Source organism: Uloborus diversus, chromosome 1 (genome assembly GCF_026930045.1).
Source record: "Uloborus diversus isolate 005 chromosome 1, Udiv.v.3.1, whole genome shotgun sequence".
Lineage (NCBI taxonomy): Eukaryota > Metazoa > Arthropoda > Arachnida > Araneae > Uloboridae > Uloborus > Uloborus diversus.
This window is the reverse complement of record NC_072731.1, coordinates 63,077,240-63,101,432: the sequence shown is the minus strand read 5'-3', so window position 1 is coordinate 63,101,432 and position 24,193 is coordinate 63,077,240. Positions and strand designations below refer to the sequence as shown.

At 34.2% G+C, this 24,193-nt stretch overlaps 1 protein-coding gene across 4 annotated transcripts in view; it reads left to right on the top strand.

Moving 5' to 3' along the window:
• Positions 1 to 23,880, top strand: part of LOC129234614 (bestrophin-2-like) — a 77,322-nt gene extending 53,442 nt beyond the window's left edge. For 3 of the 4 annotated variants that reach the window (XM_054868643.1, XM_054868645.1, XM_054868644.1), the window contains 5 exons: positions 1,156 to 1,236; positions 4,288 to 4,439; positions 5,929 to 6,195; positions 9,696 to 9,887; positions 22,521 to 23,880. In XM_054868643.1, the coding sequence (XP_054724618.1) occupies positions 1,156 to 1,236; positions 4,288 to 4,439; positions 5,929 to 6,195; positions 9,696 to 9,887; positions 22,521 to 22,983 (1,155 nt within the window). In that variant the 3' untranslated portion in view covers positions 22,984 to 23,880. Of the gene's footprint in view, positions 1 to 1,155; positions 1,237 to 4,287; positions 4,440 to 5,928; positions 6,196 to 9,695; positions 9,888 to 22,520 lie in introns of those variants that run through there. The other variant, XM_054868646.1, reaches the window with a different exon arrangement.
• The last annotated feature ends 313 nt before the right edge of the window (positions 23,881 to 24,193 follow it).

Here is a 24,193-nt window from a genome sequence, read left to right as displayed (position 1 = left end):
CGGACACTTGGCGATATATCGCCAGTCTTTCGGTCGCCAAGTTTTGTCGCCAACTAGGCGACAAATTTGGGGATTTGTTTTTTTTTTTTTTTTTTTTGGTTTCAATTTGGCCACTGTTGGTGATATTTAGAGAGTAAACTATTGAATCACATTAAAATTGCCAATAATGAGGAAATGACATTAAATTGGAGTAAAAGGAAGTAATGCACACATCAGCTCGTTATGATAACAATCTTTAACTAATACTATGATCAAAATTAAGTAAAATCGGCAGACAAGAACTTAGTTAAAACAGCCTTGAAAATGGCCGGTTAAAGGCTGCGTCTTGTTAAGTTGCGTTTCAAAAAAAAACTATGAGATCTTTTCTCCCTTAGTCAAGGCCCGACTAACTAAAGTGCAGTCCTAGGCCCACAATAATTTGGATTCCCCCTGCAGGCTCTATAGCGGAATACAGTGGTTGATTTACACGTTTGGGAGTCCATTTGTCCATCACAGAACTATGTAAATTATTTATCATATGCATTTATGAATCCCCTTTGGGACCCCTAGTTATTGTGACATGGTAAAATCGCTACTGGCAGAATGAATAAAAATTCTCTTTTAAGAGTTTTTTTTTAATTAATAAGTCATCATTTTTTAGCTATTTTTTTACGTTTAAAAAATACGTTTATTTTTCGTATCGTTGTAATGTGTATAGCTGTTTCGTATAGTTGTTGTGTTTGGGGCCCTGGCCCAGGCCTAGTGACCCTGTGCGGTAATCAGGTCCTGCCCTTAGTATATTTTCCGTGCACAAGCGCTTTCTTTGCCAAAGCATTTCTTAATCTGAGCATTGCCTTCGCTATTTCCTGAAAGTAAAATTTGCTCTATGTTTAAGACTTGCATAAAAAATAACAAATAAATAAATAAATAAAAACAAATAAATAAATAAATAAAAATAAATAAATAAATAAATAAAAATAAATGAATAAATAAACGTAAAACTCTAAAACACATTTCTTCTCAAGACATTTTAATTGATGCCTTTCCCCCTATGCTGTTACCCATATGCTTATTCTTTGCTTAACAAATCGTAAAATTGGTAAAGCCTGAAAGTATTTTTGCACTTATTTAAACGTGCTTAATTTATCTTTGATATTTTTCTTGATTTACTCGCAGGTAGCAGAGCAGTTAATTAACCCCTTTGGAGATGATGATGAAGACTTCGAGCTCAACTGGATCATCGACAGACACATGAAAGTACGGACAGTTTGTTTTGCTTAATTCTTAGAACTTGAAGTAAAATATTCTACATTTAGACAGCGCAAATGCAGCTAAAGTGTTAAATATATATTACATATGTTATTTTAAGTCTCACTCATAGGTAGCACAATGGCAAGTGTACTAAACAACAACAAGAAAAAACACAAAAGAATATTAACAATGTAAATTTAAAACTATGTAAATATGAGAAGTTGAACAATATGAAACATAGAATGGGCAGTGACTGCTACGTTATCAAAGAGCTGGAGCAGTTGACATAATATATTAATTTGCAGGTTTCTATAGAGGTAGGTAACTTACAAGTCAGCGAGTATTTGCATCTTTATCAAATTAGCAAGAATTTACTTGCTTAATTAAACAGCATTGGTAGACATTAAACGAGTAAATGTCTACGTTGTCAAGGGAAAGACCAATCATTTAGTTCACAAGATCCTTTCTGTTATAACGTATCAACGTTTCAACGTAGCAATACCTTGTTCAAATTTTTCATTTTTTCGACTTATTTTGTGTAGTTTTCGTCTTCTTGCTTTTTGCAATTTCCATCTTACTCTGCTTGTTTTTTCTTGAATGTGTTTGCACTGTTTTTGTTTCTAGCAGCTTTGCGCTGACATGACGTACACTTTTGTATTTATTTTTTCAATTTTATTTGAATTTATATTTGAAATGTATCTCATGTTATATATATATTATTTATTTATATATATATATATATATATATACATATATATATATATTCAAATTTTCAAAGCTAGCTAATTGGTGTCTCAAATATGAATTTCTTTCCTAATGCTTTTTACTTCCTTTTGCATGATAAAGGAAGTATTCTAACTGCGATGTATTTTTCACTCAAATTTCGACTAAACTTTCCATTTTGCTCACCTCCAAATAAATGCTATATAGGCAAGTACATCTAAGAACCTATGAACAGCCGAAATACCTATTACCATCCTTAAGTCGATTACCATGAGTTTTCTCGTGACGTTTGTGCATGCGTGCGTATATTTTTTATGTATGTATCACGCATTACTCAAAACCAGTACTCTGCAGAAGGTTGAGGTTTTGTATGTAAACTCTGAGTGGGGTCTACTTATACACCTCCCCTTTTGATTGCCTTCGAATATTACAAAAAGGCTTTTACTCGTTTTTTGGGAAAATCAGGTATATATTTCAATGCAGATTTATGTGATGTTATAATTTGGCGATATATCAGCAAGTTGGCTTAAAAAAGGATTTCTCGAATCCTGTTTCAATTTGGAGATATTTAATGAAATATATATTAAATCACGTTAAAATTGTAAATATTTAAAAGATGAATCTCTGTAAAAAAAAAAAAAAAATCATCGGTTCCCGACGTTCTAGGGAAGTAATTGTTTAAAGTGTTTTCTTTCTCACTCTATAGGACTATTGTATTTTCGTTCTTTATACACGTTCTATACAGTTCTTCTGCAAGTTTAGATCACAGACGCTAATAATTACCTTTCTTTACAGATGAAAGTACAATTCTCCTATGTATGTTAAATGTTTAGATGAGTAAGAAAATATCTAAAAACTATATTTTAAGGGGTATAGTATTTTAGTATTTATTTTAGAGGAAATATTGTTCTAACGTGTGTACATAAGTAACGCAGCCACTCTTTTGAGGCATTAAAAAACATTGATATTTTAATTATCGTTAAAGAAATTAGTGGGAGGTTCACAACAGAGTTTCTTTTTTTTTTAAGTATTCATTAATATGCATTTTAAAAACTCCTTTTTACGAAAACTGATTTGAATTCTTTTAAGTAAATTTCCTATTGTTCTGCGTTGCTTTATGAAAGCCCCTTACTGTATTCTGTTATTTTATGGATATCTTTGCAATATTATGTGTTACTTCATGATAACTCCTTAATGTTACGTGCTGCCTTAATTTCATTGACCTTTAAAGATTACCACCTGTTGAGCTTACGTGTTCTTCATTTCTGTGTGTGTTCGGTCCTTATTTCTATGCAGCATATATTTTGCTAAATGTTATTTTATGGCAGTCAGTTACAAGGTGAATAAGAAAAGTTAAACAATCTTTCCTAACTCTAACGGTTTTGAGGGGGATGTACCCCCTCAAAACCGTTTTGGGGGGGGATATTTATATTTTGGTAAAACCTTTTGAGGTAAAAGGTTTTACCAAAACATAACACTACAATATTACAAATTCCCAAACATAATTTCAGCTTGGTGATTTTAAATTTGTATGACAAATAGAAGTTAGAAACATAAATAAAGGAACAAGCAAATAAAAATAGAAAAATGATACCATGGTTCTTCGTGCATGCATATTAATTTTTGTGAAGCGAGTTCATGTAAATGTATTTTCTCAAAGCATGCGGGCAACATCAAATAATTTTGCCCATGAAATTATTCTTGACAAAATGATGTGATATTAACTTTCTATAGAGTTTTTTAAACATTCCTGTGACAACTTCGTCCATTGCGAAGTTTTAACACAAAACTATCATCAAGAAAATGAATCAAATACAGTCGATTCTTGTTATCATCGCCACTTTTGGAACTGTCTACAAAGCGTCGTCATAGCCGGAAAGACATCTTAACCGGAATAGTTTTAAAATATCTATTTAAATAATATTTCAATAAAAATTAAATATTTAATAAGTTAATTAATAGCTTGGTAATATTAATCATATTCAATGAACGTAATTTTAAATTATTGACGGACAAGGCTAAAACCATAAGGAAAACATTCTTTATTTACTTTCATATTCTCTTTATATCTTTTCAAAAAAGGTTGCTTACTTCTTGAATAACAAATTAAACAATCGTGCTTAGTAAAAAGTTGATTTTTATATAAAAAGAGATTCTGACAGTTTATCCCTATTTTTGGAACGTAAAAGAACGCTGTCCATTTTTTTCTATACTTTAAAGATTTTATATATACTTTAAACAAGTGACGTGACATCCAGAGTGTCGTAAAACCCGGATATCACGATAACGAGGTTTGACTGTACTCTAAGATTTAATATCACTAATCTCCGGCAGGTGTCTTATTTGGGTGTTGATGTCTTAAACACGCAGCCTCCACCACTAGTGAGGGACAACTACTTCTATACAATGGACATGAAATTGCCTTACACGCAGGCATCTGTAGGATACAAGAAGAAGACGTACCGGGGCTCCGTGGCAAAGATGCAGTAAGTTGGATTAAAGCGAATTTCTATTTTAATATTCTTCTTATAGATACGATCTTCGTAGTTTTATAATTCATTGCAAAAGAATCATTTTAATCTTTTAGAAGTATTAAAGTAATAATCCTATTATGATGTACCAGAATTTTATATGTTGCACTCGATGTATTCCTAAGCTTGATCAGCCAAGCAAAAATGACCATCAGTAAATACTTTTGGAGCAACTCGCCGAAAACTTTTTCCATTGTCTAATATTTAAAAAAAAAATAGTGCAACTTTCATAAGAACTTCTTTAACTGCTTGGTGTTACATATGAGTAATTTTCCTATCTGTTAATTGAAAATTTGTGCCATCTTTTTAGTGCAGAAATTCTCACAATGCATCCTGTCATTCAAGATACGGATAGAAGTCGGTGTTGTGAATAAGTGGATACCGTAAAACGGGGGAACATTGCTCCTCTAAGGATAACATTGCTCTAAAAAAAGTTTTTTTTACTGATTTTCGGTCTCGAATTGGCAACTTACGCACCTGTTTACTGTTATCTTCTACCTAGTTGAAAGAAATTCCGCATTGTCAGCCACTTCTTCACTGTCCACTTCAAGTCCTCGAAAATCAGTAAAAAACTTTTACACTTTTTTGAGCAATGTTAATCCTAGAGGAGCAATGTTTCCCCGTTTTACAGTACTATTACTTCCACATTCTTACACACAAGAAAAGTTGCATAACGTTCTCTGATTCGAAGTGACTTAGATGACTCTCCTGTATGTCAGAGCATACATTGGCTAGATGATGAATCCACTGGCAATAATTGAATTTGTTTTTGGCAAACTGTAGTACTTGAAGCAATATCAATCATTCGTCTTGTAAAATTGCAAAATTCATATATATATTTTTTTTTCCATTAAGCCGTTTGAGCATACTTAATCAGCGGATAATTTAACCAAAATTAGTTTCAATGAAGAAAATGATTGAGCTTCACCTTTTTTTTTTTTCTGCATTGCACTCAATGACGAAGCGTGTAATGCTTATGACCATTTGATTACGAAACCAGACCGGTGAGATAAGTTTTTCGTTGTTGTTGTCTTGTCAAGGGAAGTGTCATAAGGTTTAAATATTTCCAAAAATTTGGAGGATGGATTTTGCGTATTCTGGTGCCTGAAGGCTGGCAACTACACTTGCGTCTTCAACGATGATGAGGTGAGTTAGATTTAAATTTTGAGCTTATTTGGCAAAGATGTCTACACATCCATCTCCCTCAATTCCAACAAGATTGTCGTAAAAAATATGTATTAAATTCTAAACACTTCAACATTGCACTCAATGGACAAAGCGTGAGATCTGTATGCGCATTTGAATCCAAAACCCGAGAGACAAATAGGAATTAACCCATTGTTAATCTTACAGCAGTTCACGTTCACACCACAGTCAGTTATATATAACTCTGGTTAGACGCTAACATCATTGCAGTTCTTGATCCAATTATTGTTCATTCCAGAATCCCTCAAGAAAAACAGACCCTGTTAGTTCCAGAATTCAGCGAAGAGGATGATGAAGACAAAATTGCTGCCGCTTATGGTGGTCGTGGCGCTTCTCTGTGGACCCTGGTTGGTGGACAACTCAACGCGCCCTTCAGTGTGTCCAGGGCAGATCTTGATGCTGTGAGTTTGGAGAGTGGGAGTTGGAAAGTGTCCAATCCTTCTCTGTTCGTGCCGTTCAGCGAAGGTGGTATATCGAAACAACCTCCTGGCTCAAGCTCAGTCGGGTAAGTTTCATTTACTTCCACAGCGATATTAAAGTGCTGAATTGCATGTAAAGTCTGACCGCGAAGAGTTGACACTTCGCTCCGCCTAGTTTCAGAAGTGTTCATTTTTCTGAAGGGGAAATATGGAGAGGAAAATTGGAATGGAATTTTCAAAGGCGTCATTGGTTCTAGACCTTTAATATGTCACCTTGGAATTTAAGATATTAGCCAAAAAAGTAAAACATTTTAATTTTGTGCGGTCTCATTGGACAGGTCACATCCTACGTAAGTGGGTGGGTCTTGGTTTTACTTCTTTCAGCAGCCATTGGTCAAGGATACCTTCTATAATTAATTTCAATTGAAAATTGGCGAGAGTAGGGTTGCAATAGGGAATGCGCAGCTTGTCATTTTTACTCTTTTGCCAACTCAATGCAGTCTCTCTTTGTTGCTACTTTAACCTTTCAGGTCTAAATAATCACATCGAAAATATACTAGTTATATATATTTTTTTCCATATCGCCAAAATGTTGCTAAACTTCAAAATATGGCACGCGTCTTTTCTTCCTTCTCTACTTTTTTTAAGGAAAGGACCCGTTTTCTCAAATGATTGAAAAGGGTCATTGGTTCGCGGTCGGACTATACATTTAAACTACCTTACATATAACATAAATATGTATTTTTGTATGTTGGTGTGGGTATGGATTAGATGCTACTTACAGGTAGATGTTGTAATCAAATCACACAGTAAAAACCTGAGTGTTAAGACTGCTATACTGCCGTGCTAAGCGCAAAAGTTGTATCTGCATACGAGTGCGAAATGAGAAATTTCCACTTCAAGTTTTGCGGTTTCATATATCTGATTCAGATGAAACTATTTCAGATTTTTTTCAAAAAAATATTCCCAACTGACAAATGACCATAAAACATTGTGCTTAGGTGAAACATGTTTCAAAGAACTATATGGTAACCGTAATAAGTTTGATAAAATTTGCTGATAGGACGATTGTGCTCAGCCCTGAAGTATACTGAACTACTCACATCTTACGTTGGTTGGTATCGAAACGTATTTCCTATGTCTATAAATAATGTGGATAGGGTAGGAACTAACCGCAACTAAAAATTTTTTGCAACAATAATTTGATATTCCTTCAGTTTTCATTCCAATTAAGAATGCCGTTCCTTCCAATTTTCAATCATTTTTGCAAAACATATGGAGCATTATTTTTAAAAAGATTCTATTTATTACCCGACTGCGCGACGCAAAGGAGGGTAATGTGTTTATCAGTCTATGTATGTCCGTTTCTATGTAGCGTTCTACAGGCTAAACGCCTTGGCCAATTTTGGTAATTCTTACGTCAATCAATTTGTCTTAAGCTTGGGAATGTCATTAATCACATGACAGTAATCAAAATTCACCATATCAACAACCAGTTGCCATATTTTGTCAGTTCGGGATTGGGCACGTTTGGTGTTGCACACTGTGTCGCACGCTACCTGCGTGCAACAAATGCAGGTAGTTTTCGCTGCCTGATTTTTTTTGTTTACTAAGTCTACTAATTGAGATCTCAGTGGCCGAGTGGTTTAAGCGATTGTTTCTCCCACTTGAGGCGGTGGATCAAGACACCCTCGCTCCGGATGTACTTTCCCCTCTTTCTAATGTAAATTCTTTCATGTGTTCTTTATTTGTATTCTGTACTGTATTAAAACGTATATTATGCGTAACGAAGGCAAGACACTCAGATTGTAGTCCTCATCAAAATAAACCTGTGCAATTAGCACCCAAAAGAAAAAAAGTCTACTAATTCGATTTTCATCTCTGTCATATTGCATTTGTTTTTGCCTTGATTCAAGGGACTGAGTATCACGACGTGTACTTTCTCGACAGGCTTTTTTAGTTTTGCGAGAAAGATTTGATTGACAGGACGTTTTCGATTTCGCATCATCATGAGTTATACAGGCTATTTATATAGCTGTGCTGTGGTTGACTTAAGTTCGCGCATTTTTGCCGAAGGTCAAGCACATGTAGCTTAAAGCGGAGTTAAGTCCCTAGAGGGACTAATTATCAGTAGTTTAGACCACCGCAAATTACTTAATAGACCTCACGATACAAACAAACTCTCTCAATGAAATGACAAGATTGCGAAATGTACCGTATCATAATCATAAGAACTAAGTCAATGAAAATTTACTAAAAATGTCAAATAAAAAATTATTAAATAAAAACAAAAAAAAAAACCAACTGCGTAAAAACCAAAAAAAAAAAAAAAACTAAAAAGAAAAATATATAAACCTAGTAGTTTAGAATATTATTAAGTACTACTGAATAACCACACCGTTGAAATAGTTTTATAACCGTACGCAGATAAGACAAATCATAATTTCAAGAGCAGAATAGAAGGATCAACAGTGGGGGCTCATTCAAATTTTACGGGGTTCCTTGAATCAGAAAGGAATGGGGCTCGACTGTTGATCCTTCTATTCTGCTTTTGAATTTATGATTTGTGTTATCTGTGTACGGTTATAAAACTATTTCAATGGTGTAGTTATCCAGTAGTACTTAATAACATTCTAAACTACTGGGCTTATACATTTTTCTTTTTAGATTTTTTGGTTTTTATGCAGTCGGGTTTTTTGTTTTTATTTAATAATTTTTTATTTTTATTTTTTCATTGAACACTAATGAATTTTCATTTAAAGCTTCCTTCACATTTAAACGCATTAGCTTTTTTCTCTTTACTGAAGGTCTTCAAATTTGAAAAATTTTAAAGCCTCACGATGTAATAATAAATAAATAATAAATTCTATCACGATACCCATGGGATATCGTACCACATTCGAAAACTGCAGTGCAATGTCCTTGTCGGTCATTAGTCGATCATGAATACCGTTAAAATTTTCAAAACAAATTAATCAAAGAATGTTTAATGAAGATACTTGGAGCTCTTTTCACTCACAGCGGTATGGTCATTAATGGGACAAAGCAGATGTAATAGAGCATCAGCAGGTTGAATCAGGGCCTCTCTTAAACTAGTTTTTGAGGCCGTGGTTGAGTACGGTTCTACTTCATTTCATACTGTTCAAAGATCATTTATGTGTCAAAATTGTTTAAGATTTCATTTCATTTCGGCATTACTTTATTATTTTTATGAGCAGTAAGGAATGCTCAATTATTTTCTATAAACTTATTTATTAACCACTTTAATTAAGGTATGAATATGAAATAATAACAGCTATACTAAATGTAAACTTTTAGGCTATAAATGGCATTAAACATTTCTGCTGTCAGAAAATGTTTTAAGTATAGCGCTTTCAAAAGTAGCTGACTGAGGTAAAATAATACAATTGTTTCATCATCTGCTCCGTACTTGTATTATATTCAAATATTACCGTAAAGTAAGGATTAGTGATTTATGCTGATAAAATGATGAAATAGATTCAGTTTTTTTTTCTGTGGGCATTAGTTCTACAGAAAAAAGTACTTGTCATAATTTCTCTTGAAGGTTTCATTAAATTTTTTATAGGCCTAATCAACTTCTTCAGATTCCTGAAGAAACTAATCCAGAATCTGACCAAATGGGCTTGAATTCCACACAAGTTTTGCCTCCTACTAGACGAAGATTATCCATGGATGTTACGAAGCAAAACATCAGGAAAGCTGTCAAGAAAGTTGTAAAGAAGCCCCAACACAAACGAAAACCTCACCCCCAGAATAGGTTGGTACCGAATTAAATATTTACACCATATATTCAAAAGCATTTAAACTTTTGAAAATTGACAGTTTTTTTTTAATTTTAATTTCAAGAGAACTATCGAATTAATTGTTCTGTAACTGTTTTAACTCTTTTTCTTGTAAAATTTCAATCATGCGTGCTTTTAAGGGTCTAGCAACAAACTTAAAAGTAAAAAAAAAGTTGTTTAATCATCATGTGTTGTAAAAATCTGAGGACAATTTTCAAATTTAACAAAATGAATTTTCCGAATCTAAAATAAAGTATACAGATTCATGATATACCCTATTATACGCCCTATTTCTCGTTTTATTCTGATTTTTCTGAATCCTGAAATCCAAAAATTAAGATTTGATCATTATGTTTGAAAACAGAGCCAGGTAAAAACGAATACTTTAGAACAGTATTAAACAAATATTACTTTTAACACATACACTTCCTAGTTTTGGTTATCGATAGAAATCATTGAAATTTGCACGACTTCAACATGTCGTTTTATACAGAATCACTGACATTAATTGAGGTTTGCTGAGCAAATGATGCACGATAATGTCTCCTCTCCCACCCCTAGGCACGACTGAAAATTCTTCCTTCCAATCTCTCCCCTTCCTTCCACTCAGTTCCCCACCCTCTGATTTCCCATTTTCATTCCCCCAAAATTTATTGTATTCTACGTTTCTTGTCACCCGTTATTATCAGGTAAATTATACTTCATGTTAGAGTAACTAAATATATGATAACGTGAAAGGCTCCAGTCCTTAATTATTCGATAAAAATAAGGACTGTTCGCGAGAAACCTATCTCAGTCGTACCTGGTACTTTTCAGAAATTCGTCACCATACCATCGAAAAAAAACTACATGAAAGCGAATTTTCCTTAGGTGAACACCAATAATCATATTTCTTGCGAAAAAAACTGTGGTAGTCGAATTAGAAAAGTTATGGTTGAAGATGCAAAAGAACACTACCAAAACTATATACCTACGTTTTCAGGCAAAAACAATTCATTTGACACTCTGGATGACACATTCTAAGTGCACCGTACAGCAGAGATGGGCAGATTTGTATTCGTAAATCCGAATCCGAATTTGATTCACAGTACCTTAACGTGTCAATCCGAATACGAATACATTCGTATTCACAAGTGTGAATCCGAATACGAAATTCGGATTCATACCTATGAATCCGAATCCGAATCTATTCAGATTCAGACCTATGAATCCAAATCGTTTCTGATTTACATCTGTGAATACGAATCCATTTGGATTCACACTTGGATTCACTGAAAAATTCAATTCAAAAGCCCAATATAAATAAATAAATGTCCTGTACCTCGCTATAGGTCGAGTTTTCGGTGTTAGTGAATTTCTGAAGAAAAGTGACGATATTGTTATGGGTCCAAAAATTTTAAAAGTGGAATTCTACCAAAGTCACGTAAATTGAAGCTTGATTTGTTTATATAATTTTATAACAGATAATTTATCTCAATTTCACAACTTTAAAATGTAATCAATATACAGTGATTGATGTTACAAAGGACCAAATTTGATTGTAAAAATTTGTTGATGTTACAGATACTTGTACCGTTGAAAATGCAGATTCTCTCTGAAACGTTACGTTTAAAAAAAAGAACAAATATATTATGATGGAAGAAAACGGTTTTTTATTCAATAATACAAACATACATTTCAACACTCCATCTCCGAGTATCGATCACAAAGATAATTATTTACTAATAGTTCTACTAACCAAATTTCTCACGAAAAAAAACAGAAAATGCGTAAAAGAAAGCTAGGTTGTATTTTGTATTTCACATTTCTTTTCAACTATCGCAACCGTTGACTACTGCGAAAACTTTCTTGTTTGTACCAAAGAGTTCTATAATAGGGTAGAGGAACGACTCGTATACTGCTTCCATTGGCCTTGGCCGCCATGACCAAGCACGGAGACCAGTTTGAGAGAGATTAGAGTGGCAAGAACGGTAGTTTCGTTATGAAACGTAATGAAATTTCAAGCGGCGATAAATGTTTTTTAGCGTCAAATTGCTGATATTTTTCCTCAAATGCAATTTTAAATGGAAATAACGATGGAATCTGCTGGATATTTTTGTCAAATAATTCGAGGTTAAACTGTATAAAAAGTTTTAATAAATGATGTATAAAAACATAATGCACTGACAGAATACAGTGATTTTCAACAGATAAATTGGGAAATTTTTAATCAGTACTCAAGAACAACAAAAAATTCGACATATTTTATTAAACAGATTATAAAATAGTGCTTAAATTGTCGGATCTTACTTCATAACAGGGTTGATAAAAATCAGGATTTTTAAATATATATATATATATATATATATATATATATATATATATATATATATATATATATATATATATATATATATATATATATATATATATATATATATATATATAAACTCGGATTTTTTTATTTAAATCTGATTTTTCTGACTTAAATAGAATTTTTAAAATTTTAATTTATTTAAATATAGTATTTGATACTAACAAGTTTAAATGCTCAAGTTAGATGTTAAATTAGATAATTGTTTTCCTATATATGGTTAAAAATTCATAAAATCAAAGTTTGAGTAATTCAGAAATCAGTAAAAAATTACACATCTGAGCTTGATAAAATCTTGCTACAATATAAAGTCCCATATCCATATGGGTGTATTTCCCAGAAATTTTTTAACAATCAATATAAATAACACCTTTCTTTTTTCTAAGGAAAAAAAGGAAATAATATGGAAGTACATAAACTGAGAAAGAATAAAAATAACGTAGAACATTGAATTATTTTCCTCTTTTTGTTTGGAAAAATGCCACCTGAAATAAAATGCACGAAAGAAAAAGGAAACCATATGCTTCTTGCATTTTAAATATTTCAATAAAACTCATCAAGGATTGAAAAGAAAACTGTGTTTTAGAATTCTTATCTTATAAAACGCATGCATATTTTTTTTCTCCCTGTTTTGACTTACTGTAAGTTGAGGAGGATTGTATGTTTATTTTTTAGTGAATAAGTAAATAGCTTAACTAGGATGGGTCAAAAATACATGTAAAACAAGAAGTTCTGTCTAGAACTAGACGAGCCTACTTTCCCGTATACCCATACTAATTTCTAGTACCTGATCAATATTTTCAAAAATAGCTAAAATCGCAAATTTTTTCAGACATATTTTTAAAATACTTTCTGCTGATTTCTAGGAATAAAATATTCCTCACTCATCTTTAAAAAAAAAAAAAAAAAAAAACGAAAAAATAAAATAGCAGCAACTTTTAAACAAAGCAGTTAATGCACTTTTTTCCATTAAAAAAATCTTTAACAGCTTTCAAAACGAAAAAATAATAATTAAAATTAATAAGCTCATTAAAATAAATACATCATATCAAAAGAAAAAAAATCGTTTCTTTTTCCCCTGTTGCCAAAAACGTTTTTTTTAAATGAATTAATGCACTTACCAAAAAAAAAAACAATAAAATGTCAACTTAAAGAAATAATTTTCTTTGTCAAAAGAAAAAAAAAATCGTCTGCGCATATCTTTATGTAGAAACGTAAATGACTTCGAGTTCATTCGCCAAAAACTGAGGATCTAAATTGAAACTTTAGCGTAAAAATAAAAATAAGTCATATCAACAATAATTATTGCACAGTTAAAACCAAAGCTGCGGAGTCGGACTCAATCTCATTTTGAGATAAAGGAGTCAGAGTCGAATATTTAAGAATCGGAGTCAGTCACTTGTCTTCCGTGTATAAATTTTTGCCAAAACTACGAGTCAGAGTCGAAGTCGGGGAGTCGGAGTCCGATTAATTGTCGGGCACAGGAGTCGGAGTCGGAGTCAAATGCCCCTAAATTCTCGGAGTCGAAGTCTGGAGTTTGGCATCAAGAGTTATTTCCAACAAAATTTGAAGTAAATCCGCTTTCAAGTACGGAATCTACATTGACTTTCAGTTTCCCCGTAGGCGCTATTGTTAAGGGATTTGAATTGTTCAAAATTGAACGGAAAATTGTTCAAACCAAAAAGATATTTTATATACAAGTTTTTCATCAAAATCTTTTTCCTACAGTTCGTTTGAAGCAAATTCGCCTCACAGTTCGGAATTGCCTTGAATTTCCTCGTAGGCGCTAATGTTAAGTTTTTTGAACTGTTCAAAATTGAACAAAAAATAGCTCAAATCAAAAAGTGAAGTATGGGGATGAATGTCCTCGCCGAGATCTTTCGAACAAAAAAAAGTTTTTTCAAATCGGACTATTTATTCAAAAGTTATTGGGGGGGGGGGGCAGACCGACAGACATTTTTCCCCATCTCAATACCCTACTTTCCAATTTTTAATTTTTCTATATTTATTTAATTATTTTATTTATTTTTGACTTTTTTTTTTTGTTTTCCGCGATATTTTAAAGATGCATTAAGCCTTCTTTCATGCTTTTTTCTTCTTTTACTGACTTTTACTGGGAAAGTAGGCTAAAAAGTTTCTAATAGCTAACAGGACACCCCTCAATATTTTTAGACTTGTGGATAGTAATATACCGGAAGAATTTTGACTTCTTATTTCAACTGAAAGAGAGTGCTCAACTCCCTTCCCCAAACATCTTAAGTATGGGTAGGGGTGTTAAAAATTACATTGTACTGAAATAACAATGCTACAAATTATAATATACAAAAGTAATATGCATATACATTGCAAAAGAAAAAAAATATTTACAAAAACACAGCTGGGGAAATTAAATGTTTCCAAATTTCTGACATTTTTCATGCTACAACTAATGTTAAATTGAGCACCCTTTTAAAATTTGAGTAAGAAGCTAAAACTTTTACAGCATAATACTATTAGTAAGTCTGAAAAAAAAAAGGTGTGTCCTGGACTCTAGCTAAAAAACGATTTTTTGAACCACTCTAAGCTTAACTCTTAATAGGTACGTATCCAATTTAATTTATTATTTTTTATTTCATTGAAAGGTAATCTCGTTTCATACATATATACTTTGCAAGTTTTTCTTTTTTAATGTTAATTGCTACTATGATTTTTTTATATTTTTCTTCGGTTTCAATTACATTTATTTAATCACAATATGAATTTTTTTTGTTTCTTTTAGTAAGATTACTTATTATTCCGAGGACAATTCTTTGAATTCGGAATGCGAACCTTTTCAAAAATTGCGATTTTCGCTTAGATCAGCACTAAGTGGTGATTTTTTCAAGCCGGTGAGTGATAATGCCGATGCTATTTCCCTAGAGAGGGGTTCTCATAAATCTATTCGAGCTTTATGTTTAAAATGTGATGCGAATGTTCCCTCAAAAACTAAAGAAGTTCAGGTGAACATTTTGAATACTTCGAATTTAATACGCCATTTACAGCGATACCACTCCACTGATTTTGTGGAAGAATTCAAAGCAAGTCTTATATCTGCTAGGGAAGAATTCGTTATCACGACCCCCCTAGGGAAGTCCCTAACTTGGGAAAATGAACATTTTTTTTTTGTTTTATTTTTAAAGGGACAAATCTACACACTTATACCTTCTTATGAAGGGACGTAGAAGGCACATCCTGAAAATAGAATACTTCGTTCGAATGGAAAACGTATGATTAATGTGCTACTAGAAGTAAAAGTTCAAAATTTTCCCAAGTATGGGCACTTGACTGTACGAAAAATTAGCGAAAATTTTTAGTGTTCATGACCATAAAATCATGATTTTTAACTTTTTATTGACTTCTAAAACCTGGGTCCAGTAGTATTCGACTAGTGGCTCCAAATAGTAGGAAGTTCGTTTTCGGGTCAATTACATAGTTTGACGCCAATAAATATACATCCAAAAACTCGCTAACATCCAAAACTTGAACTGTAGGAGGTATCAAGAAACATTTATTTATTTATATTGGCCTTTTAAATTGAATTTTTCAGTGAATCCAAGTGTGAATCCAAATGGATTCGTATTCATAGATGTGAATCAGAAATGATTTGGATTCATAGGTCTGAATCCGAATAGAGTCGGATTCGGATTCATAGGTATGAATCCGAATTTCGTATTCGGATTCACACTAGCAAACATGAATCTATTCGAATTCACACTTGTGAATACGAATGTATTCGTATTCGGATTGACACGTTAAGGTGCTGTGAATCAAATTCGGATTCGGATTTACGAATACGAATCTGCCCATCTCTGCCGTACAGCAACGGTTATGTACCGACATAAAAGCTGCTTCTGTTATTCTAGCAATTTCTACACTATCGGCACCCTCCGTATGTTGAGATTGTGTCAACCGTAGGTTGCTTCAACCGACCCCGGTCTCTGCTACATAGTTTGAGTTTTACCAAAAGAAAAAAAAAATCAATCTAAAAAAGTTATTTGTGAACCGAAAAATAACGAAAATGATCTATCTTCAAAGGATGATGTTTAATTCTACTGTGTTTTAGACTGCTTGCTTGAATAATTGCACCAAACTACTAAACTCCATGTTTGTAACCAGGCATTTGGCACAACTTTTTGGTGCAGCATACCACTAATTTTTTTACTGTGTTTTCTCTAAAAATCTCTAGATATGGGTTAGGTGGTCGAACTCTGCGCACTTTTGTTCTTTAAAAGAAATTTGGAATACTAAAACTGAAAACTTACTGTGGATAGAATTACCCTACCTAATTGAGCGATTCGATGCACCTCATCTGCCAGTGAAGTAACTATACGAAACAGAAATTTAATTGCATTTATTAACTAAAATGGGAGACTTTACTCCTTACTCTTTTTCATACACAGATGACGCATTTTAACATATTACAAATTATTAGTCTAGTTCATAATGAGTGATTATATTTGCATCATTTAAGAAGAAGGTCACCTCCAGAAGACTAAAAAAACAATCCAAGTCTAGTGGTTTTAGTCTATCGCTTATATGAGGTGTTAGAGATATCAGAGTTAATACGTTTTCATGGAATTATGGCTGGGAGTGATTTCAAAGATCAGTAACACAGGGTGATGTCACTATTTTTGATTAAGTAGTCGTGTCAAAGTGTCCATGATAAAGCTAAAGAGACATTCTCAAGCTTGGAGACATGTTTAACAAACTGTTGTGGAACCACAAATTGAACCGAATTCATTTAACAAGAATATTGTCATAAAACACGACAGGCAAAAATATTATCACACACCTATACAAAACAAGCAAGTATAAAGTTCTTCTTTTCAGTAAGTTTTAAAATTCCCCTGCAAATGTCATTATTGTACAATGTAAATGGACGTCAGTATTTGAAAATATATGCTGCATATTAATTAATTCAATTATGAAAGCATAATACCCAACATTAAAATATTGGTGCTAGAAACATTTAAGTATCTTGCCAAATTGTTTCTATGCAGAATTTGCAACTTCAACAAACTATAGGGGGCACTGCAGGCACCGTCTAATGGCAGATGAAAAAGTAAAACAAAAGCATGCCGTAGCGTAGTTAATGCTAATAAGCCTAGCAATTTTTCTTTGTATGCATCACTTTTGTTTTATTCTTTTTAAATTATTTATAAAGTCTTGAGGATACTCTGGCCCACTTAGAAAGAAATGAGAATTCAAGAATCATAACTAAACGTTAGAAATTAATACAAATTTCGTAATTAGTTGTGAGCAGCCATTTCCCCGACGTTGAATTCGATATTTATCAATTCTTGATGGAACTACATTTTCATTGTGGTCATAAGAACACTATAAATATTTCATGTAACAAAACCTTTGTTTACCAGTGTTATCAAAAGAGGAAGATGATACTTCTTTGTCTTGTTTGGCTAGCGCTAATTGTTTTACATTTGCAGCTGAGTTATTTCTCAAATTGCTGAATCTGGTTCGCAATTTGAGAAATTGCGAAAATTCTGCGTCATTTTTTTTTTCGTATGTTTCTAATTTCTGAATTATGATTTAATTATGTCATGCATCATCAATAAATTCTCACGGATACATGGTGTCCACACATGATTAAACATAAAAATGGTTTACAACCGACATTAGAAATCTCGCCAAGGGTTCTTTACTCGCACAGTACTAAAACTATAACCCTAAACTATAATCGCTCTATTTTGGCGATGAAAATTCTCAGCGTTAAACATTTTTTATTTCGTTCTACCGTAATATATTCAAGAAAATATTTTGCATACTGTCCATTCCAACTACATGCTGCTGTAAAATAAGGTTAGTAAAATTAATTATTCGTAAATTAGGCGGAGATATGAAAGCTCTAATTCTTCTGCTAATGTCATCAAATCCTTCTTTCAAGCTTAAGATTTTAAAAAAAAAAACATATTCTTCCAAATTCACACAAAACAATAAAAAAAAAATACATACATAGCCCAGTCACATTAATGTGACCATCTGTCAAAAGCCAGAATAACCACCTTTTGCAGAGCGGACTGCTGCGAGACGTGCAGGAAGAGAGTCACTTAGGTCCCTGAAGGTCAGGGGCGTAGCTAGACCCGACTTTCGGGGGGGGGGGGGGTTCTTCTTTTACATATATATATATATACATTTTTTTAGTATTAAAGAAATGAGAGGGAGGTGTATCTTACATACTTTGGAAAGGGGTGACCCTATTCCGATACTTGTGTCAAACAAAACAAAAGCAAGGAATTTTTTATTTTTTTAATGTTGTGGAAAATTCAACTTTTTTTCTTTTTCCTTTAATTTAAAGTGAAATTTTCTAGCATTCTCTTGTCAAAACCAGTCTTTCCAAATCAAGGGGAAATCAAATATCTGATGAGCGTGTTCCGTTCATTTCAGTGTGACTGCTTAATATAGAAATAATCTAGATTCATCTCGTTTTTAAACATTTTATTCATGTTTAAAAACGAGAGTTGCAGTTTTTCTTTTGAATTAAAATAAAATTACCTTCAGAAGGGTCCGATGGGACTGATGTTGCTTTGCAGACTGTACTTCGTTTTCTTCAGACGACGTTAACTTTCTCTTTCTAGAGCAATCCTTTTCGTCATTTTAATTTTTTTTTTTTTTTTTTTTTGGTTGAAAAAAGCTTGTTATCGGTCTTGCTCGCTTCATTATGCAACAACTTTCACTTAGAATGTACTATTTTAAACAGATTGTACGTTTCCAAAAGAATATGCAGTAAATACTGGATGAAAAATCACTGTGATTGCAATGGATACTCTAGTTAGCAAAGGTCGTTTTGACTATGACCTATGACACACACGAGATCAGACCAACAAAAACCTCTATTGTCTCGAATTCCGGTTATGCTATCATTTTCGGATTCAAAGCCCAATGATCTTTAAAGCAGAAAACAAAAAAATTTTCTTCAACTCAGAAACAGAGGAATTGTCTTCAAGAGTTGAGGAGGCAGTGGAAAAAAGGGAGAAATGCGTTCCACGAATAGGCTTTCCAGGAAGATTAACCAAAGGACAGTCGTTTCGCGCACTTTCTTGGAAGAAGAGTAAAGGGGTGAAATTCACAGGTTTGAAATGTTAAGATGAACATTACAATTTCATCTTTAAAGATCATTCAAGTTAAAAACCATTTCGCTCTGTTATCCGGATTAGTACTGTTCTTTGGTAGCTCTCTTTCTTAAAATTGTGATTCCTTAGAAAACCGAAATGATAGGAGTGAAAAGAAAGTATAAGTTGTTTTCAAGTGATGAAAAAAGGAAAATTGTAGAATACTGACCAAGTTAGATTTGCTGCAATTGCTAACCTCAAGAGCATAAAGAATTAATCCAAAAAAAAAAAAAAAATCAGGGACCAAAAAGCAATAAAAGACTTCTTCTTGAAAAGGATATGCTTAAAGTTTCTTTTACTGTCAAAATGATTCCTTAAACTCTCAATAAAGCACTAAATAATGTAATAATAGAATAAATACCTAACAAAACTAATAAAGAGGAATTTTAATCAAGAGCCCACGTTGTCTTTAGTATCGATTTCAAATTTTCACCATCATATTTCAAATTTCTATAAAAAGTCTCTTAAAGCCCCCGTATTTCAAAACGTCTTTATCTCGATTTTTTTCTTTAATGTGAAATTCGAAATATACAGATTCGACTGTATGCAATATTCCCACTGCGCGGCTCATAAAATTAAACATATTTAACAATTTGCAGAATCAATGACAAACAAAGGCTGCATATACGTGGATTTAACAAATCAATCTCATTTCTAAAGCGAAGTGTCAACTTTCACTCAATTATCAAAAAATTGTCGCAGCAGAGGAAGGCGTCTTTATGCTTGAGGATCACACATGGAGCAGATTTTCAATGACATTGGGGGGGGGGGGGCGAAATGAATTTTTGACCTTTGTTACTCAGGAAAAAGTCGTATTGATTTTTTTTTCTTTTTCTTCTTTTTTTTCTTTCTCTTCCCTCTTTTTCTCTCTTTTTTTTGAGACTAACGTTTCGGGGGGGGGGGGGGGGGGCTTTGTCCCCAAAACCCCCCCCTTAGCTACGCCCCTGCTGAAGGTGTTCTCTGGGATGTTGAGCCATGCCGACTCTAATGCCGTGGCCAGCTGCGCTAGATTACGCGGTTGAGGATCCATGGCGCGAACAACTCGATCGAGATGGTCCCACAGATGCTCGATTGGGTTTAAGTCAGGTGAGTTTGCTGGCCAGGGGATGACAGTAAACTCATCCTGGTGATCTTCGAACCACGCACGTACACTGGCAGCTGTATGGCACCTCGCATTGTCCTGCTGGAAGATGCCATCATCCTGAGGAAAAACAATGCGCATGTAGGGGTGGACATGGTCCGCAAGGACAGAAGCGTACTTGTATTGATCCATCGTGCCTTCCACAATGATCAGTGAATCCAGAGAATGCCAAGAAAACATTCCCCAGACCATAATGCTCCCGCCTCCAGCTTGGACCGTTCCGGCAATAGTTGCAGGGTGGTTCCTTTCAGAGGTTTCACGCCTTATACGCCAACGTCCATCTGTCCGATGGAGTATAAAACGCGATTCATCTGAAAACGCTACCTGTCGCCACTCAGTGGACGTCCAGCTACTGTACTGGCGTGCAAATTCTAGCCTTCGTCGTCGATGAACAGCAGTCAGCATAAGTGCAAGAACCAGGCGTCTGCTTCGGAGGCCCAGACGCAGCAATATTTGCTGAATAGTAGTTTGGGAGACACTTTTGGTAGCCCCTTGGTTCATTTTGGTGGTCAGTTGCTCAACGGTAGCCCGTCTATCTGCCCGAACGCATCTCCGCAACCGTCGTTCGCTCTGTCATCTATGGCCCGTGGTGCTCCACATTTGCCACGTCGCTGATTTTGGACAGTCCCATTTTGCCATGCACGGTGCACTTTTACCATGGCGGCACGCGAACAGTTCACAAACTCAGCCGTTTCGGAAATGCTTCCACCCTTGGCCCGAAAGCCAATGATCATGCCCTTTTGGACGTCGGATAAATCGCTTCTTTTCTGCATTACGCCAACCATTGAAATGTTTTCCGAAGTCCTCACACACCCTTTATATACGCTCAACTGCGCCGTGCTGCCACCTGCCTTCTGTGATTGGTTATTTAACTCTGACGTGGAAAGTACGTGATGGTCACATTAATGTGACTGGACTGTGTATATACCTGGTATAACATTATCCTCTTTCGAAAAAATAAATGCATCGAACAGACGAGCATATTCGTTGATAATTTCATGCAAATGCGAAGCTTGTTAATCCAGAGTTTTCTAGTGTTTACGCTTTCGCCATTTACGACAATCAACTCAATTTTGAGAGGGAAATAATGAAAACTAACATTATTTTGAGAAGCTCGAGAATATCATTAAGAGACGAAACATTTTCTGTTGCTGAAAGCAATCTGAGACACATCGAATGCGTCAATAAATACTCATAACACACTGCTTATGTGTACCAACAGACACACGTGGAACGCAATGTTTTACCTTTTTCTTTAATTTTGTAAATCACCGCAAGGTAGCGTATTCAAGCGCTGGAGTTGCGAATTACATCATTAAGGATTGCGTAAAATTACTCGCAAAGACGGATATTTTCCCGTGCTTCCGTACAGGTTAAAAAGTGTTTGTTTCGAATACTTTTGCTATGGACACGCAAAACCAATCATTCAATATCAATAAATAATTAACTAAAACAAAAGATAAACGTTCATATTTTATCATTACAAGAGAAGGCTGTTATAAAAACGACGAGCGAAAATGTTATCGCACACTCATACAAAGCAAAAAAGTATAATTTCGTCTTCTTCTTTACAGCAAATCTTTAAGTTCCCCTGCAAATGGCAAACGTACAGTCTGTCCACGGATGATATGGAATTGGCAAACATATAATTAAGACGGTTCTATCTTAATAAGGGGGGGATAAAAATTTAATGCGCGTTCTTCGTCACTTTAATGTGCACTGCTTAATACAAAGGCTAACACACATCTGCAAAAGCTGACATCCCTAAGAACTAATAGATGCGTCCATTTCGGCCTGCACACCGGATGTTTGCCTTTCCATTTCATCGGTGGTTAGACTGTACACATGACCATGTGTGTTATGTGACCGTATGAAAATATGCGCTCAGAATTACACTGATGTGCTGAATTCGACCACTCTGCCCTGTACATTAAATGTTGCTGACAGCTTCACTTTTGTTCTATTTCAGGTGGGTGGCATTTCATTCCACGACGTCAGGAGAAGATGAAGTGCTGTCCCTTTTTAAGGGAGGAGATCAAACTGCCAATAGTAGCAGACGAGAATCTTTTGACATGCGAGAAAGAGCCCCGTCCTTTAAAGCATTCCAAAGTCTGCCAGATGTCAAGAAGTTTGGCATGGAAAGAGGCGCGTTTTTGGAAGAATGGGAAGAAGAAGACGGCGTACCTCCTGAAACTCAGGACAATTTAAGTACAGCAAATCTTCTCGTCCTCTATGAAGGCGAAGATGGAGCAGAAGCGCCTCCAGAGTTTACCTTCACGAGGGCATCGATGTCTCCTTGTCCCTCGAGCCAAGGATCGAATGATGTTCCTGTCAGAAGGGCAGATGGCAGACGATTGAGTGTGGCATCTATATTTGAGGAACAAGATGATACGGAGGCAGATCGTGGTGAAACGACCTCAGACAAGAAATAAGTGTGAAGTAGAAGCTCTAAAGTTTCAGAACATGATTCTATGGAGAAAGCACAAATTGTTGCACAGGATAATAACGTATCTAAAGATATGAATGCATGCTAAAAGTACTAACTTGTAAAACATGGTTCTGTACACTGTTTAAAAAAACCCTGAAATTTTACGGTAAAATAATATTTTTCTGTAAAATTTTATTTTAGAATAAACGAGAATTAAAAATGTGAGCAGCAGAGGTTCGATCTCTGGACCTATTGGCAGGCGGCTTTGCTGCCCACCATAGGAGTTGGACACATCGAGTGAGGGGAAATAAGGTGTTATCTACTTCGCACTGTAATTCACGTCGTGTATCAATTGGCGCTGAAATCGTTTATTTTTTTCGGTACAATTCACTGTAATTTTTTCAGTTCTGTAAACACTCCATTTACCAGTAATATTTACCGTGAGAGTTTCCTGATTTTTTTACAGTGTAGCATAATTTTTGCTCCATTCATGAACTTAAAAAAAGTTGTAACATATGCAAAAGAATGAAAAAGAATTGTTTGTGTCTCAAAACTGTGCCCAGTAAGTATTTGTGTCCACCGAACAGCTCTTGAATAGAATAAATTATGATTGCCAAATTGTCCATTGAAAAAGATTGCATTACCATCAGATACGAATGTCCTAAAACCAATTTCTCATTTACTACTAGAAATCCTTGATGTATGTTTACCACCTGAAGAAATGACTCACTAAGACAATTTTAAATTTTGTTAGTTGTAAAGTGAATTGAGGAGTACAACAAGTTTCTAGTGAATTATGATATGAATAAACTAATTGAAAATATTTACATTTATAACAGAAGATTTTGACGATGTTCCACGTCTTTAATTTAATAAATTCAATATGTTTTAATCCTGTAAATGTCAGTGTTTTGATTTAAGTAATCAATTTATCTATCTATTAATTTGTTTGTAGTTCCTTTCTTTATTTTTAATAGAATCAGCCAGTGTTGTGTTATCTTTCAAGGCCATCCTTTACAAAATAATGTTGGCAACGTTAAATATTTCGAGCGCGAGAATATGACTGTAACTGTAACTGCCACCAATAATGTAAATCGCACAGTGAGTAAATAATCTGGTGGCTAAACCTAGGTCATCCACTTTTACTTATCTCGCATTTCATTGGTTAACGTCAATCCATCACAGGAGAGCGCGCGAGCTGCTGCTATGACGAC